The sequence below is a fragment of the Anoplolepis gracilipes genome, chromosome 5, assembly GCF_047496725.1.
Source record: "Anoplolepis gracilipes chromosome 5, ASM4749672v1, whole genome shotgun sequence".
In the NCBI taxonomy this organism is placed as follows: Eukaryota; Metazoa; Arthropoda; class Insecta; order Hymenoptera; family Formicidae; genus Anoplolepis; species Anoplolepis gracilipes.
Window position 1 is genome coordinate 2832714 of NC_132974.1, and position 19849 is coordinate 2852562.

At 31.1% G+C, this 19849-nt stretch overlaps 1 protein-coding gene and 1 long non-coding RNA gene across 4 annotated transcripts in view; one reads left to right on the top strand and one right to left on the bottom strand.

Moving 5' to 3' along the window:
* LOC140665890 (uncharacterized) overlaps window positions 1-19849 on the top strand; it is a 67778-nt gene that overhangs the window by 40615 nt on the left and 7314 nt on the right. The gene's annotated exons all lie outside the window — the stretch shown is intronic.
* The window catches only part of LOC140665887 (uncharacterized), a 31794-nt gene continuing 16965 nt past the window's right edge, over window positions 5021-19849 (bottom strand). For both annotated transcript variants that reach the window (XM_072892473.1, XM_072892474.1), the window contains exon 6: window positions 5021-8416. In XM_072892473.1, the coding sequence (XP_072748574.1) occupies window positions 8115-8416 (302 nt within the window). In that variant the 3' untranslated portion in view covers window positions 5021-8114. The remainder of the gene's footprint in view (window positions 8417-19849) is intronic.

A 19849-nucleotide genomic window follows, 5' to 3' on the forward strand; every position in this document is an offset into this window, starting at 1 on the left:
TACAATAGCTGTAGTAAACTTTAAGTGGTAAAAAATGAACCAATTATATTCATTATTTTTCTCTAAAGTCAATTGTAATTAGTTTATTTCTTACAGCTTAAGGGTTACTACATCTATTGTAGACCCGGCCTAAAAGAACAGCAGAAGATGAATGAGAGAAAAGGAAAACACCAGGGAGACATCTAAGAGCGAAACAACAATAAGTTATATGTATAGCAGGTAATATATGTATATATATATATATATATATATGTATATGTATATATTATATTTAGTATATATTTTGTGCGTGGGCTTGCGCGTGCGTTAAAGATGAGATAATTAACTTTGAAAGAAGTCATCAACGTCGATCGAGCGCTGTTTTACCATAGAATAGATTATCAATGATCGTTTCTTGCCGCAGAAAGAAACTGACAAAAAAAGTTTCATGAGGTAAATGAGAAAGATGATGAGAACAAAAATTAAAAAATTGATCATCCGTATCTAATAAGATAATCTTTTCGCCTTTGTGTGAGATAGGGCTTCTCCGAATTATTATCTGAGTATATTAATAAATAATGATTAAAAAAGTAAACGATGTACTTAAGTCGTTAATTCATTAATTTTTTACATACGATTGACGTGACAAAGCATATTGGGATAAAGTTAAAATAATCAATATAAAACTTTATGAAGAAAATTAAAAAAGATATGATATGATATATCTATTTTTTTTCTTTTTGAAAGTATAAAGTAATAAAGTAATGTTAATTGGTCTAGTTTCAAGATAGTAACATAAACATTTTAATATCAGCACTCGACAAAAAATTAATACTGATGTTAGAAAGAGATGTTATAAGAGGTGATTTATTCTGCAAAGACTCACTCGATGAAAAGTACGTTCAAATCGGTTAATGTTTCTGTTTTCGTTTTCGAATTCCCGTTTATATGTGAAAAATTATTCGAACTTACAATTAGCAAAATTGTTCATTGTTACCTAGAAGTTTCTCTCATCTCTTGTCGATTCTATGATTTTTTATATTATTAATTATATTAAAAAATATATTTTCGTAATATTTAATAATATAAGAATAAGATAAAAATTCAAGAAGATAAAATTATGAATCTAGGTAATAATAAAATCTAAATTAATAATAACTAAAAAATATTTTATTTAATAACGCGCATCTTAAAAATAATTATAAAACTACCTCGCAGAATAATTATTTTTTTTAATAATGGAAGAGCGATATAAATATTAAGAAAGCAACAGAGAAATCGTACGATTTAAACTGAAACATTCCTCGAACACGCAAAGAAACATCACATGCGTGTGAGCACGCGTTCGGTTGAAACTGCGCATCAAACTCACGCAGGTGAATCGATGAGAAAGCAAGTGGAGATCTTACCGGGTAAGGATGACGGCTTATCTTCTTGATCGTATAAATTGCCGCATTCCGATAGAAATCGGGCAGTGGCCCGATTATCACGCTCCCTTCGTTATCGCACAAATCATGGCTCAACCCTTCTCCCCGGATCGCGAAATTCAAATTAGGTAATTACGTGCGCAACGTACATTGCGCACGTACGTTTATTTTGTTTTTCGAATTTCTCAATTTACTGTCTGAGACGTATGCTTAACTTTTGAAAATATATAGAAAACTAATAGGTGATTTAAAAAAATAATTTATATTATATTACATATGTACATCATGTATATCATTATAATATTAAGAATAGAATATATAAAACAAAAAGAAACATTTTTATAAAATTATTATAGAAAATAGACTTTATACAGACTTTTTCTTTGAAATTTATTAATAATTTTTGAGAATTATAATTATTGCTTCTTTGTATTTACATTTAACATCAAATTTTCTTTTTTAAATTATGCCGCTCTTTAGTTTGTGTTTATTTGTTATTTATTTTACTCTATGTCACTATTAAAATATTTGGCATATTTTTAATTTTATATTTTGATAAGTATAGAGTTAAAAATTATATTATTTAAACATTTATATATATGTGCATTAAATTGAATGATTAGAATTACGTTGATTACATTCATAATTGCATGACATAATGAATAATTGCGTTGCAATATATAGGAAGGTCATAAATAAAAAGTGGCACAATTTCCTTACTTACTGTCTTAAATTTATCATTAATTTGGTAAGAAATACAAGATTATTTTACACGTTTGGAAAAATCAAACACTGATTGATTGTATAGTTCATTATAATTATAATATATTTAAACTCATCTCTTTTCGATAATTGCATTTTGCACATATTGTGTCGAGTTTAAGTGCAAGAACTTGGTCTTGTTTAGCGCTTTGTAATTTTCCTTTGATGAAATTCATAATATTATAAATATTATGCAATCTATCTGTTGCAATAAATTTTGTTATGCAATCTATTCAAATATTAAGACTTACATAAAAATCATATTTTATATTATAGAAAAAAAAACAAAAAATTATTTATTCTACTTTTTATTTTATTTAAATAAGAATAGTTGATATATATATATAGAAAAACATATTAGCATTAATTAATTTAAAATTGTGCAACATAAAATAAAAAGATAAGATCTGATTATACAAATATACTATCAATATTTACATTAATAGATTTATTGAGCCAAAAACAAGTATCTCAATGTATCTATGATGTAATTCCAATTATGTAAATTTAATTATATATACTTAAAATGTAATAGTTGTGACAATGTCATACGTAGAAAGTATTTTATTAAGGTAAATTGCGACTTTTATTTTGTCGAATGAGGTTCATACATTACATTTCGTAAACGGGTATGACTAAAATTTTCCTTAAATGATTATACCGCTAATTACTCGAGCAAATGCAACAAAATATCTTATCACGATAATAGCCGACCTTCGGCTTAGAAGGAAAAACGTTGTAAAACGTAAACGGGAGATTGTATTAGCAAGAAACCGACATTTGTGAAAATCGAGGTGAAAATTTTATATTTTACGTAAAGCAAAATCATATGTATTTTACAGTTTAGATATTTATATTAAAATCATTCAAATGATTTGAAAATTTAATTTTCTAATAAATCTGCTTTGAAATATTAGTGCATGTAATTATAAAAAAATATTATCGCATATGTAAAATGTATAAAATTAAATTGGATGTGTGAAGAGGATTTGTGTGTGGAAAAATTAAATAACATAGAGAATTATAAGAAAAACAATTTATTCGATCAATATTCTCTTTAGCAATAATAAACATATTTTTGGTTTTACCGATTAACACTCGCTCACTCGTGCTCGCAAAATCTCTCTTATCACTATTGTATCTTCTTATTGTATCCTTTCTTTCTTTCTCTCTCAGACATATTTATTCGCACTTTTTCCATGCTAATTTGAACATCTACACAAACATCTTAAAAGATTTCTACTTATTGATCTATCGATCACGATCTCTACATATAAGTTTATAATCTTAATACGCATATACGCATACAGCACATAATTGCTCAACGCGCGAGTCTAGTGTTATACACGTGTCGCACTAAAAATATTCGCTAATTAAGTATCCCGAGAAGATGATCTCCGCTCGTCGATCGTAATTTTTATCGTGAAACCTTCATTGGAAACAAATTATCATTAACGATACGTCGTAATCAGACGATTAATCTAAAACGCACTTAACTAGCTAATCCTAATGGTATGTTACAATCTGTACGTATGTACGAGGGACCAGGATCTCTGGTAAATTACGAGTTTCCGCGAATTATCTCGTCGTACTCGTTTTGCGCTTGACGATGTAACTTGTTTCACATTTCTGTTTTGTAGACTTTACAGAAAAGAAAACCCGTTTACGCTACCATTCGATCAGGTCCGGCTTATACTATCTTTGGTCCTCTAGCCGCTATGATTGCCGGATATGCGAATTTCGTGCAAAAATTTTACCTTTGTCGCTTTTCGCGATTTGTTTTGTTATTATTCATATAAAGACGGATAATTTTCTTTTAATTTTGAGAAATCAAATATTCAGTCGAATATCTAGTTGCATAAAACTTTCGCAAGAAGTTAAAAACTTATTCCGTTATCCGGAATAATTTCGTTTCGTACATGAGTTTCTGATCGTATATTGTAACATCGATTGTTTTTTTTTTTTTTTTTTTTTTTTTCTTTTTTTGTGCAGATAAAGTATAGCGTGCTTATCATTAAGCTATATATTTCGCTTCCCTACTTTCTTTACCGTTAATACAAAAATAATTGCTTCCACTCACGCTTTTTTTCACAGCAATGACTTCCAATCTCGGAAGTATACTTTGATTTTCTGACAATTAAATATCGGTAAAAAGTATATGTTTAAGATAATATGTATATTCATATACCGATAATAACGAAAATATAATAAGAAGTGCAAAAGCAAGATGTGAAGATATTAGATTCACAAGTAATGTATTATATAAAAAGTTTGAAAAAAATATTTGTCCTGAAATATTTTATTAATTGATAATATTTATTAGAGTTTGACAAAGAATATCATTGTTTCTCTCTCTTTCTTCCGTTTCTCTGTTTTTCTTTTTCTCAATGATTTTTCTAAATAATTTACGATTAAAAAACGTGTGTATGTGAAAACTTTGGCTTCGATGGACTATGACACATAATAGACAAATAGTATTATATTCACAATCAGCTTAGTGAGTTCTCTATACAGTAGTATATTTTGTGTACATTTTATTTTGTCATATTTAAATTATCAGATATATTTTCGATTGTAGAATAGAAATAACATTAAAAGGAATAGAAAAGGCAACAATTACAATTCATAATCTTAAATGAATTATTTTTCATGACTTTATTAATTATATGCGTTTTATGATAATATACACTTTTTTTGTTATTAACAAAATATTAAAATTTATTAAAAATGCATTATGTAATAATGTAATTTATATAAAAATGATATAAATTGTTGATACTAGAATTTTTTTTATTTCAAAAATAAAATATGCATAATATTTGTAAAACGCTTAAAAAAAGTATATATAAACAAAAAAAATTATTAAAAATCATTTCTGCATCTAGGAATTTATAGAGCTTAATTGTACATCAAACATACGAATGTTATTTACGTATTTAAACGTAAATGCTTTAATATTATATATCAGAAATATAGTGATATTCACAATAAATATGATACACGACGACACACCGAAAGAAAGGCACATTTAGGCATTTTTAGCATAGCACATATAGTAATCTCACGTCGATCAAATTGAATTGTTTTGTAACGAGAAATTAGTACTGCAAAAATTAAAATAAAAGTCATCTTCAATTTTGATTTATATTTTCTGATACACCAAAATAATTGCACACTTTAATATATAGCAAATATTATTTGAATAAATTTTTTATATTATGCACATAAAAGATTTAAAAAAAATATTTTACGAAATAATTCTCAATTAGTGTAAATCACATATAATGAATTTCATCATTTAGAATTCAAAATCATCTCTATTGATAGATATTATTTTTGATGAAGACGATGCAATTATTTTTTTGAAAAATAGTAATAAATGATATAAAAGGAGAACAATGTACAAATACGCATATATATATGATATCCTGCGCTTCGAGAAAATAATATAATATAATACATATGTATATGTGTGCACACGTACATATATATACACAGTGTTCTTCGTTTACCATTAAATTTCAGAGATATGCCTTCGATAATAATTTAAGTTTGGAATATTTTAGCTTTTTAATTATACATTTTTAATTATAACAATTTTAACTGCGTCAGAAATATTTACTCTCAAGGCACTGTGTATGTAAATTTTGTTTAAACGTACGATTGTCCGATTGATTGATTTATGCAAATATCCCGCTGATCGCGTTCGATTATGTGCTTTATGTTCCGTAATTACCTCCGAAGAAAAAAATATCGGTGGTGATTTCAATGAAAAATATTTACAATTCTGTTTCTCACCTGAGAATAAGCGAGACTGGCTTGCAGAAAGACAGCGACCTTCAATGTGGCAGACAATCCTTGAATTACCGCACACCTTGAATCTGTATCGTGCAATCACGCGTGCAGTCGCGGCTGTGTGTATTTACATCTCATCATTTCGCGATAAGACAAACCTATGTCATTTTCATGATATGCTGGTTTCTTCCCTTCTCTTTTCTCGAAATGTATCCTATTTTGATGACTCGTTATTTTTATAAATTACTCCAATATCATTTTCGATTTTGACACATTTTCTAATTGTAAAACATAATACATCACTAGAACTGTAGCTATTAAAGTATACATATATATAGCTCGTGTATTATTGTTTAAGCTATAAAACAAAAGAAATAATTCGAGATTAATTAACGTTGGTTTTTTAAGGAATTTACATTCGATTCAGTTGATACGAATATACGATAGATAACGATGATGACATATCACGTGTGTTGTCTGAAGAAAATAGCTGATATTTAACTGACATATATAATATATCAGGCCACAAAGTAGAGATGTAGAATCACTGATATAATATAACAAGAGCGAAGCACTACATTTTGAAGTGATTCTCATTGATACACGTGAATTGATCACGTGCCAATCATTATCGATGTACATATATACGATGTGTGCGCAGCATTTCAATATATTAATCGCGAATGCACACGTGTCTTCACATTAGTCCGAAACGATGCATTTGTTGTGATGGGATTCGTTGATGCAACGAGTAAGACCCATCTCCGATAATCCGCTTCGACGTATCGTGTATGTATCGTGGTATATTATCACAATATCATAACAGTATCATCTATCTAGTGACCAGTAATACGTACACACAATTAGTCACAAAAGTTGAAGAGATTATTAATGTATTTCTGAGATATTCTGTAATGTTTATAGAGTATCCCAGGACTTTGATTTTAAATGTATTTATAAAATAATATATAATAATATAATCTAATTAATAAAATAATGAATCCTTTTTTAAATCTTTCTTTCTTTTTTCAAAATTCGGGAGAAATTTTTTGTTGAAAATTTTTAGTATGTTATATTATAAAAAGATATCCGGATAAAGTTGATTCGTTTTTTGTGACTAATATAAGTGTATATATATTTATTTCCAACGTATATCGTGAAGTATTCGCGACGTAAAGCAAAGTTAAACATAGCGCGAGAATAATTGATTGTTTCCGTTTTATACCGAACATATAGCACCAGAATCTTCTTCCTCTTTAGTCTGAGACATAAGATAATATCATTGTAAATTCAATCTTTTATCTTATCCCATACAGCACAGATCATTGCAATTACATTGCAGCAACGTTGCAATATTGCAAATTGCAATGAAACATTACAAAAACATTGCAGAGATGGAAATCTATAAAATATTAGCACAGTCGTTGCAACATATATTTCGGAAAAATTTCAAAATCAAAATTTTATAATTATATTTTTTTAGAGTAAAACGTATAAGAAACATAGAAAATATGAAAAAGTTGAACTTATTAAATTTATAATATATTTTTTAGATAAAAAAATTATTACGCACATTTAAGTTCAACTTTTTTATATTTTACATGTCCATATGCTTCTGATATTTATCTATCAGAAACAAAAAGTCTTGTATGCAACATTAGTCGATGATTGCAGTTGGTAATAATGCATTATTGAAAATTCTTGACATTGCAATATTGCTATAATATTTCGTTGCAATCTTCCTAAAGGCGGACATTTTAACGTTGCTGCAATCCCACAGCAATGGTGCAGCAACATTTTGCAGTGAACTTGCAATATTGCGGTGAAAGATTGTTGCAATGTGTATACAATCTTCCTGTGCTGTATGGGACATTTCTCGCACGTTAAACATGCTCGTGTTCGCTATTTCAACGTTACGTTCACTGATGCACGTAATCGAAACGCATTGCTCCTGCCAACCAACGTCGGATTAAATCTATATATGAAATCTCGCTTCTCCGGCGACCGATCTCACAGTACGTATTGCCTTCAATGGGATACGACACGATGATGCGATACGTACCGCGCAGGCGAGGTGGACGAGGGGGATTATCCGGTTTGAAGCACCGCTGCGTTCACAGACAAGACGTTCGTCTGTCAGGTGAACGAGTCTCAGCTGCTGCCGGGCATGGATATCGTACGATAACCTGTCGAATGCGGTGGTACCGGTGACGAGCGCCGGTTGCTGCCGTTCGGCTGTTGAGGCGGTATCTGCAGAGAGCGGTAGTCGAGCGCCGGCGCCGCCGGATGCTGACTTTCTCGGTGCCTTCGCAGATCGACCTTTCTCTGGAACGCCTTGTCGCACAGGCCGCACTGAAACGGCTTGTAGCCGGTGTGCTTACGCATGTGCGTGATGAGGTTGCTGCTCTGAGAGAACGCCTTGCCGCACACCACGCACTTATGTGGTTTCTCGCCTGTAACAAATCGAGGAAGATATTTCGGGTCAGTACGCTATACTTTTGAGTATTCTAATTTGGGGAAGAAATATATATGTATATTTTTTAAATACCGTTTAAAAATCATATTTTAATATAATTTTTCAATTATAATTTAAAAATCGTATTCTAATATAATGTTCCAGAGAAAGCGTATCTCGTAACTCTAAAAAGATCTAAAGTAGTATTAATATACGTATAAGCAGAATTTACACGTTAATTTTCTGTAATAAAATTGCTAAATATGTAACTAATAAATACATATATTATTAAAAATAACTAATAGTAATAAACTAGTATTACTATATAATTAATACATATATTTACATTTAACTAATTTGTATAAAATTTTTTTTTCATTTTACTCTTTAAATGTATTACTATTAATTTATACACAAGATTATACCGGCAGTTATGTCAATTATATTTAATGCAAACAAGCAATTAATTAAGCATTGATTGTCATAACGCATTATAGTTTCCATTATTGCAAATAGCATAATAAATTGTTGTCGAATGAAAGACGTGAATTACGAATGCACGCGTTGCAAATTCGATTATCACTGAGAAAGACAACGGCGCGCAGTCTTGAATAATGAGCCAAGGTTAACCAAACGCAACTGAATCAACCAATAAATTGTGACCAGTCGTGTGCGTATCAATCGACGATGACTAAAGTCTCTGTGGTTGATTTTGTTGAAAAGGCGACTTATCCTAATACCTCGTTCAAAAAGTCGCTCGAACACAACGTGCAATTACTAGTAATTATTTTACACAATAATCAATTTTATAAAATAATCAATTAAAATGTTTGCGCGCAATCGAGACAATAATAACATACAGATAAAGAATACATTTGACGTAATCTTTGACAAAAGTTAATAAAAGAATTTAAAAAATCAATTAAAAAGAAAATGAAATGTCACGTATGGTGGAAGATAATCGATTATCTGCTATATGTTGGATACTGTATATTCGTGATCTTCTTTAAAATAATTTTTAAATGAAGCTTGGAAGAATGTATACCGTTCCCTCATATATCTAATAAATTTCAGCAACGATATATTATAATAATACTAATAATAACTATTCGCCCAGAATGATATTTCATTCTAATTATGATTTTATTAGTAAAAGCAGAAAATATCCGGTAAATATAGTTTCATTATTAAAAGCGGAAAATGTCACTGAGTGGCTGTCATTTATTAACGTCAGCCGCATAATCTTGTACATACTTATCTTGCAATTGCTCTCGCGATATCGTTACACGAAAAAAAAAAATCAACAACTTTTCTGTTAATCGTTCCCGCGAATCTTGACGTTCAAGAACGATGATCCTGCAAGCAGATCGCGGCCTCGTAGTAGACAGCAATAATAATAATAACAATAATAATAATAATAATAAAGAGAGTGACCTCACACACGCTTGTAAATTTTTGTCACGATCTTCTAAAAGTCCATCGTCGGTCGTCTAACGACGATCGATCGACGGTGATAGTACCGAGCAAACAGCTGTTCTGTAGAGACAACGCTTCTCTTTCTCTCTCACACGAAATTCCAAGCAAACAATTTTACGATTGTAAAACGACGATAAAAGTATACGGACGCCTTCGAATGTTGTAACGCAACGGAAAGCGCCGTTAAGATTCTATCGAAAAGAAATTAATTCTGCTCGCTGACACGTTGCGCGCGCGAATGATATCTCTTTCTTTTTCTCTCTTTCGAATGAGTGTGTACGAACGGTGAAAAAGAGAATTGAGAAGCGTCACGAGAAAAGAACGAACAGTTATTCGCATAAGAAGTAGAAATTTTTTATGTTGTCATCATGTGAAAACGCGAGTAATTGCTGGGTATTTAATGCTCGCACGGAAAAAGATAAGATCGGCGACGAAAACGTTTGAATTTATGTCCGATTTAAATTGCAATGGCATAAAGAAATGAAATGTCGAAAGTGTTTATAGAATGATGTAGCGTCAAAGTAATTTTTGATGTCTCTCATCGTCAAACTTTCTTTTATAAATTAAGATCAATTGCTTTATGCTAGTAGATATTCGCGGAACTCAAAAATGCCATAAATGTTCAGTGCTAAAAATATTTTATAAATTGTAGAAAATTAATTGTAAAATGTGCTCTAACATTTGTTTGCGAATGATATAATTAAAATTATTTAAGCAATATTAAACATCTTCATTTCTGAATTTTCAGGGAATATGATTTCTCATGCTATGAGAAATAATAGTTTAAACTTTACTACTTTATATTTCAACAATATCTTCAAATTTTAACTTTACCTTATCTTTTTATTACGAAAAGTAAAGAGATAAGGCACAGTTGATCCTTAATATCATATGAATTGTCATTCTTGATACACAAAAGAACCAGAGATCAATTTCTTGTGCGGAATAAAGAAACTTTCTTTTCTTGACGCGATTCTGACTCATCGGCAGCCGTCGACGTACAAACGGATGTTCTTTTCTTTAAATTAAATTTACCGACGTTTTATTCCGATATATTATCGTCAGAATTATCGTCTACAACATGGGTATGTACAATGGCAGAGTAGATGACAGTATTGCTTTGTTGAAGCAGGCACGCCGTTTCACTTTTACCATCCTTCACGACTACACGAAGGAAAATACAATTATCGTAATTGTCCCACCTACGATTCAATTTTTATATCGTATTGCTTGACGCAGAGAAAAATGCAATCATACCGTATGTTCTAAAGCGAACGCATCAATATAGTTTGCTTCATATTTTATAATAAATTTTCTGTGTATCTCTAACAATAAATAAATAAGATAATTGTAAACTTGCAAAATACTTGTATTCAATTGCAGCAAATAAATGCAATTAATTACATCCGCAATTAGGATTTTGTTCAGTAGTAGCAACATTGTTATATCATGAATATTTTTTATCAGTTTTTTATTTTGTGAAAAAAAAATGTATCTCTTTGCTGTATAACGAACGAAATAAGGTACGTGAAAAATCTGAACTGTACAATTTTAAGAATATCGAAATGACGAAATAAGAGAGCGTATTCTCAACATACAAAATAAAATTAGAAGAATTTTGCTTCCACATAATTTGTAGACTTTGGTGGCCCATACGATCTTGTGACTTGAACACTTTGTGAAATTAAAACCAATAAAACTTGATAGAAAATGTTTAAAGTAACATAAGAAACGTGATAAGGACTTAGCTCTTACGCAATCGTAATCGCTAATATTTAGTTAATTTATTTGAAAGAGAGACTAATATTCAGATCGAAGCGGCGATTAAATCACATTTGCCATCTGCGTCCATTTGCCTTTCAAAACTAACGTAATGAAGCACATTTTTATATCATTCGGAGGTAGGGTGACTTGCGGGAAAGGAGGAGAAAAGTATGACAGCGCGATGTTTGCCTTAGACTTTTTAATTTCTCCGCGACGATATCATCTCTCTCGCACACGAACGTACGGGAAGAAAGGAAAGGTACAATTCGCGGACAATATTTATCGAGAGTGTCAGCGACCCATACGTACGTGCGTATACACCTCATCCTACGGACTACGTCTATCGATCCATCTCGACTCTCATTACCGGCCCCTTACCGGTCGACTTAAATATTTACCGGCTGAAACGTTTGCTTCGCGGCCGATTATAATGATAGGAGCGAATAGCGCGTTTCTCTGTGTGTGCGCGCGTGTACGCATTCGTGTATTACGCACACACAAGCGGAGCGAGTCTTCTTAATTATGCAGGTCTCTTTTAACGAACATGATGTAATAGCGGCGGTATCGACTGTGATGACAGAAATAAAAAGAGACAGAGAGACAGACAGAGAGAGAGAGATAAAGAATCGATTTCGTGCGGATTTTTCGCGTTTTTGGTGAAGCACTCGAAACTCATAAAAGATAGTTCGCTAGACGATTTGAGATAAAGCGTCGATCTATGTTGCCTTTGAACTGTCCAAATTAAAATGCTTCTGAAATGATGATTTCTCATAAAGGAATATTAATTTTACTATAAATAAAAATGTTGTTTTTTAACGTTGAAATAATTCGATTTTTCGTCGACGAGAAATGAAATCTTCAATATAGTACAATAAACGTTGATAAAACAATATATATATATATATATATATATATAGCAACGATATGATGAAACTAAGTTTTGTCAAAACCCATCAAACGCCCCTTTCTTTGTTTTCCCGCTCGCTCAGGAACTCGACGACGCGCTGCGAGAATCATAGCGTTTGCCAGCGCAATTTGCCGGACACAACATACCATTTCGCTTGATACCCGCATATTCGACACGATTACTCTTTCAGAGCGTTCACGATGGTTGTTTGAACGAATGATGAGGTACAGAATACACACTACGCTCCGCGCGTATTATTCGTGAAATGCCTGCATAGGCGAAAGTTCGTGTCCGGAAACATGCGGTCGGCGAGCGATCGTCGAGACCGGCTATATTTTTTTTCTGCCAATTGCTGCCTGGCATGCGGAAAAAGTTGCTTCTCCAGGTCGATCGCCGGAAGCGATCATCGCAATCCGACTTATTCCCGTATTCTCCTCTTTTCTTGCCTTTTCCGACAAAGCTAGGGGTGAACAGGGCACCCTGTCGCGCGATCGATCCGTTCGACAGGAAAAGTCCGGTGGACGAATCTAAATTGTCGAGTAAAAGTGTGCTTTTGATAATGGCAAAAGTGCGCGCAAAGTGTTTTTTTTTTTTTTTTTTTTTGCAAGAGGTAACATTTTTTTTTTTTCGTCAATGACCGTCATTCTGGCCCGATTATATCGATACGCATTGCATTATAGATGACGGGGTTACATGCCCGTGCGATGAATAATTTTGTTGCGACGACATGAAGTGCATTATGCAAGTATACATGTGCACTGCCCGTTATAGCGTGCATACTCAGATGTCTCAGAATAAATCATTGACGGTGATGTCGCCTTCGATCTATACGCGATTCGCCGATCAAACTATCGTGCGATGATAATTGATCGATCAATAAGTATCTTTCATCGTATAAATAAGGGTCATTACTCGAACTTTTTCCGTAATTACGAAAAAACATATTCTGAGAAAATCAAGCATTGTATGTACATTAGCAATGCTTGTGAGAAAAATACAACGATGATAATCACCGATTCGTAATTTTCTAATAAAAAAAAATTTTTTTAATGAGTTGAAGTTTCAACTCATTAAAAAATTATTTGAAATTTACCGAGATGTAAGAAATTCGGAATTGATTGATATCGAAATTTAAGAATATTTCCAATAACTAAAAGGTTTGCGAAAAAATACAAACTGTATTTGTCATTCCATATATTAACATTCAATCGATTAAATCGAACTATGTAAGTTATTGTACAGTTTCAAGATAAAACTATCTTCGACATAGTTTATATTTTTCTTACATTTTGCGCGAAATATATCCGTGAGTGGAAGTGTAGTAATCGTGATAAATGATCATCAATTATGCAAGAAATCAAATTGCAGCGGCGACATTGCTACTCTAAGGAAAGCATCGTCCACACAATAGTGACAATGAGATCCCTGGCGCGTATTCCACGTCTAGGAATTATTTATAGGCTACGCTTTCGTCGGCGGAAAACTTTGTTGGAACATCATTGAATCTTTATTCTTTGGACGAAAGATATTATTTCGCCGCACATTAAGAGAGATCATTGAAGCATTACACTTAGAAAAATTAGAGCTATAGAGTATATTTTCTCCCAAGAACGTCGTTGTCGAACGTTTATCGAAACTACATTGAAATATCTTTGAATCTTTATTTCCTGGACGAAAGACACTATTATAATAATATACATTAGGTGAGACTATTGAAGTGTTGCTTCGTAAAAATGATTAAAGTTATAGAACGTTTCTTCTAAAAAAAGTTCTAATGATAAACAATGTTCTTTTCTATAAAAAAGAAAAGATAGAGAATTTTCATGCCCATAAATATTATTACTAGCAACTGCGGTATAATATTGTACTATACCAAAGTAAATGGGAGGAAAATAACGCAGATATTCAAAATTTTCTTGCCTTTAAACGTTGGTATACTTCAACAATGTTTAAAGACAAAATTTTAAACTGCGTTATTTTCTTATCGTTTACTTTTAAAAGTTTGTTTTTTTTTCACATTTAATTATATATTCAACTATATAACGTAAAATAGAAATTTTTACCAAGCAATTTTACTTTACTGATTATGTAATCCATACTAACATTATTATAATTATGAACATTAAATGTACTTTTGACCGTGTATGAGTCATGTCATTAAATTACGCTTTTGAAAAAGTTTAAAAACCATAAGGTCTATCTTTAATAAACTTTAATAACCTTATTATCACTTGCAATTACATTTCAAGAAGGCTGCTTGATGACTCAGTTAAAAAACATACGAGCTTCTCTAAAAATTAAATATCAGTTATTCTCATATTGGAGGTTTTTAAATGTAAATTTTTAAAATATTGTTATATCAAAAATTATAAATATATTAAATATATACGATCTTTCTAGGCACTATATGCAATGGGAAAACATATTCATATGACCGTTGATTTATCTTTGCACTTTAATTTTAAACAGTTAATTAGCGATGATTAAATTTATAAAGAGAAATACATATAATCAACACATACAATAAGGACATCAGGGGATTATAAAAAATATAATAGCTGTTATAAAATTTCTTGCAAACTATTAAGCGTAATCTATTAAATTGCACGTGAAATTTATTGATTCAAGAAAAACGATGTATCTCTCGTGTCTTGAATTGCCACGACTTGTTTAACTTTTAAATTTGATTTTATTATTATAAGACTAATATTATTTATTTAACTAAATAGTTCAATATTATTTGTATTATCTTGTATTTAATTAATAAATACATAAATCTCCAATATTTCGATTAGCTGTTCGTCCTGGTATCGCGATGCGAGAGAGCGAAATTGATAGTAAAATTACCGCTTAGGAAGGATCGATTAAATTCGCATTACGATCACCCCTCATGAAAAGACATAGAAAGCACAAAGTGGCTAGAGCGAGTTCTTCGAGGGCACTACACTCCCTTTCTCCTGTAACTCCTAACCCACGACGACGACGACGACGACGACGACGACGACGACGACGACGACGGCTTATTCCCTTAGCCGTTAATTAGTGCGGGACACGCATACCCCATAACGACTCGTGTCGGGCACGTGTCGTGCCGGAAATTCGCTTAGCGCGCGACAAACAGACCGTTTCCCATCGTACATGCGCTCCTTCCGGTCGTTTCCACGAGAAAACGTGGCCGAGGCAGCTGATTAAATCGCTATTAAAACGTGTTCCTATCGCTCCCCATCGACGCTTTCTTTCATGTCCCGCTTTTATTACGGAGAGTCGTTTAAGAAAAACGCGATTGGATACGCAATACACACCAGGGTTGGATCAGCCACGCGTCACTTGATATTATGTATATATGCGTGCGGTTTGATTTATTGGATAACTTAATGTGTATGTTCAATCGTCGAAATATTTTTAATTAGTCACTTCTTCGTTAAGATTATTGCTTTAGTGAGTTACACTTATTAAATTATTTATAAATAATTAAATAATTACGAACCACACAAATATTAATTAATATTAAGTAATTTATGTTTATATCATAATAATAAGTACGACATATCTAGATGTCATATACATATAATGTATAATATTTGCACCATGCTTATAGTTTTCATTTATTTTCTTATTGAAGAGAGATTTTGTTAAATTATTACTCTAGCTAAAATTATACGCATATATTGTTATATGTATGATTTCAAATCTTGAAATATACAGTAAGAATTCCTACAGTTTCTTCGCAGTGATATCAGATATAGAAACTATAGAATGCATATTGCGTTTTATAAATATTTCACAGCGCCAGGCAACTATTTTAGCAAAAAATCTTCATTCTTCTATGAAAAAATTGTTTTAAGATTTAACAAACACAGTTATTTTCTTTTTGAAATTATTGACAATAAGCTATTCTGAATTATGCAGAAAATCGTGCTGCGATTGCGTGCTGGATATTTGTTAGATACACTCATAGTATTGGAATTGCGCGGGGATGTATACAATCATTTTTTAATGCACGGCGTCGCAGAAATGCATTTCCCGTCTAGATTATCTATGTGGCAACAACTCATCGTTCACCATCGAAATCACCCTAAATATTGCGAATAATGAGCCAAAATAAATAAAGCTTATATCATTTCATAATTTTATAATTTTATGTCACGTCTAAAAAAAATCAAAATTTTGTTCTATTAAATACATACTAAATTTTCATGTAATTATGTTAAATTAAATTAATTCTTTTCATTTTGTATTATTTAAAAGATAATATAAAATTTCAATGGTTCAAAATAAAAAAAAGATATAATTTATAATTATTATTGTATTTTTTAATATCGTTAATAGTATTCAAAAAACATAATAATATTTCTTTAAGCTTTAAAAATGCTTTTTAAAAATTACAACTTAAAATAATTACAAAAATTAAAGAACAACAATGATTTTGCATGTTGATAATAGTAATGATTTTTACTATTTGTTACATGGTGGGCAAATTTTTATTTCGAGCGTTTCTGTATGGCGAACGAAAGAAAAATAACCGTTTGCGAGTGCGTGACGAGACACGATTTCCATACAAAACAGCCTGATGATCTGCCGATATATTTGTGGGCAATGTGCGTGTTCGCATTTGGGTCTCACACGGCGACAAACCTCGAATGAATCAAATCCGGAGCTAATCTGATTGCATGCCAATCTACTTTTTTTCTGGCTTATATTGTGAAAGGATAATTGTCATCACTATTGCGAATAAAGCGACGAAAAAAAAACATTTTACCGATTTTGCGTATTTAGATTTTAACGAGTGATTTCCTTCGTATTATTTGAAACAACAGTATTTCTGTATCGCAAACTTTTATGATAATGTTGAAAGTATATAACACTCTAATGATTTATATCTGAATAAAGTATTATACATATAAACAATTATAAGATGTAATATATTACAAAATAATAATTATATATTATATTATATAATATTATATAATATATATATATATATATATATATATATATATATATATATATATTTATATTATATTTAAATATAATTACAATTTTCAAAAAAACAAGGTTCTATAAGATTCGTTTAAAATTCTATTTGAGAACTTTTAGGGATATAATAAAAGATGTCAAAAGTTTTAGATTTATATACTATTACTCTTCTATTTCCCCTTCTTCCTTCTAAAGTGTATGATAGCGTGATATCGATTCCTGGTGTCGCGTATATGCCTTCTGCGTGATTCTTTCATATGCGAAAAGGGTCAGTCGCATAGAAACGTGGGTGCGACATTCATGAAGACACCCTATTGAAGATGCACCGCAGGTCGTGTTTAAATGCATACATCGATATAAAGGTGCGGTCACAAGTCTGTCCGTCCTCCATTACATTGAATCGAATAAATGCGCACTACAACGCAATCTCATTTATGTGATAAGGCGCATCAAGCAAATGCAACTTTTTATAAGCCCACTCCGCGAATAATGCATGAAGCTCATTACGTTTAATGAATCAAGTGACATTAACAATGTCTTGAAATATCATTTAAATTAATATATTAATTTGCAAAGTGTAGAAAAGATATTTAATTGGCAAGCATTTTGTTAAAATATTTAGATAACATACTTTTGTATACTAACAAATACATATTATTACACAATATACATATGATTTGTCCTAAGGTTGTATCATTGATACTCAATCAATCTTATTTTACGAAATTATTAAATTTGTGAATATAATTTCAATTATTACAAATATAATATTAAATCTATTATGAATAAAATGAGATTATTATGTTTTATTCTCATACACATTATTTTCGAAATCATAGAAAAAGACATTAAGATGAATAGATTCTATGCATAATATTATCGAAATCCGTGAACTTTATTCGTCGTTTTTCAGAAACTATATAAGAGAATAAATTTTTTCCATCTTCAACAATTGACGATGTGCGACCTGTGTTCGAACATTTCGCCGATCACAGGACACCAATAGCCTGAATAATACACAAAGTAGCTTGCCACGATGGCAACAAGATACAGAGCCTTTATAAATAATTCTGAAACCTCGTCAAAGACTCGATCGCGCGGTTTTTATTCCAAGTGTTATGAAGAACAGCATGCAGTTGAAAAATAGATGACAAAACGTGATAAAGAATGACGATATCAAATTACAGTTCAAGGGGGACAAAATTAAATTTAACTCTTTGAACTTGCATATCTCCTTTAGTTGTCTAGATTACCACGGGGTTCAAATTATGACGAATGCAAACGGTTTAGAAAGTACTTGATATGTTGTACGTATATATGTATATATGTACAAATATAGTCGTGGCTATAATAACAATTAAAATTATTATATCATATCTTCAAATACTTGTCTAATTAAGACGCTGTTAGAAAACATCATTACGATAAAGAACATAGTGTTGGAAGTCGATTAATCATTTTATTCGTTTGATATCGCTTTATTCTGTTATCAAGTCTATTTTTAACCTCTGGGTTGAGTCTTCCGTTCGGGTGTAGAGACTAAAGAGAGAGCCTCGTTACTAACAATTGTAGTTATCGATCGGCGATATCCAGCAGCAACATTTGGTCGAAGACTGTAGAGAAAGAAGAAGTTTAACGGAGAACACGCGCGACAAGCTGTAATTCCGAAGACAAAACTTGAGTTGCACGAGTATAGTCGCAATGTAAAAATTAGATGTACATAAGTGGAGGCTTGTTACCGACGATTGCAATTATCGATACACACGCAACAGTCTCGTATACCGAAACTTTGTCATATGGTCGCCCGCCTTGTCCGGTTAGCGTATTACGATCTCTCTTTAGAGAGGTCCGAAAGTAATGACAAAGAGATCGGAGAAGCGTTATTGTATTTCTCAAACTTATGTATTGTATCAAATATTTAGGGCAATCACCATAAACCTTTCTTCTATTCTGAAGTCGAAATTATTTGACATGTGAATGATGTGATTGTTTGACTATAAAATCATTTTTTACCATAAAATTTATATTATTTTATTAGAAAATTAGATATAATTTTGAGTGATATTTAATGTTCTTCACGAACTTAGCTAAAAAAATAGAAAAGGTCTCAGGAAATAAATGATAATGTTTTGATTATCTATTTAAAATGCCGATTATATTTATATTGAATTCTTTCTGAGATAATTTGTGCATATTAGTAATCTACTATACAAACAATTAATTTTTGTACTTTTTAAACTAAATGTAGAATCAATTCTCTTCATATAACAGAATTTACCTGTCGAATATTAATGTATGTAATAATGA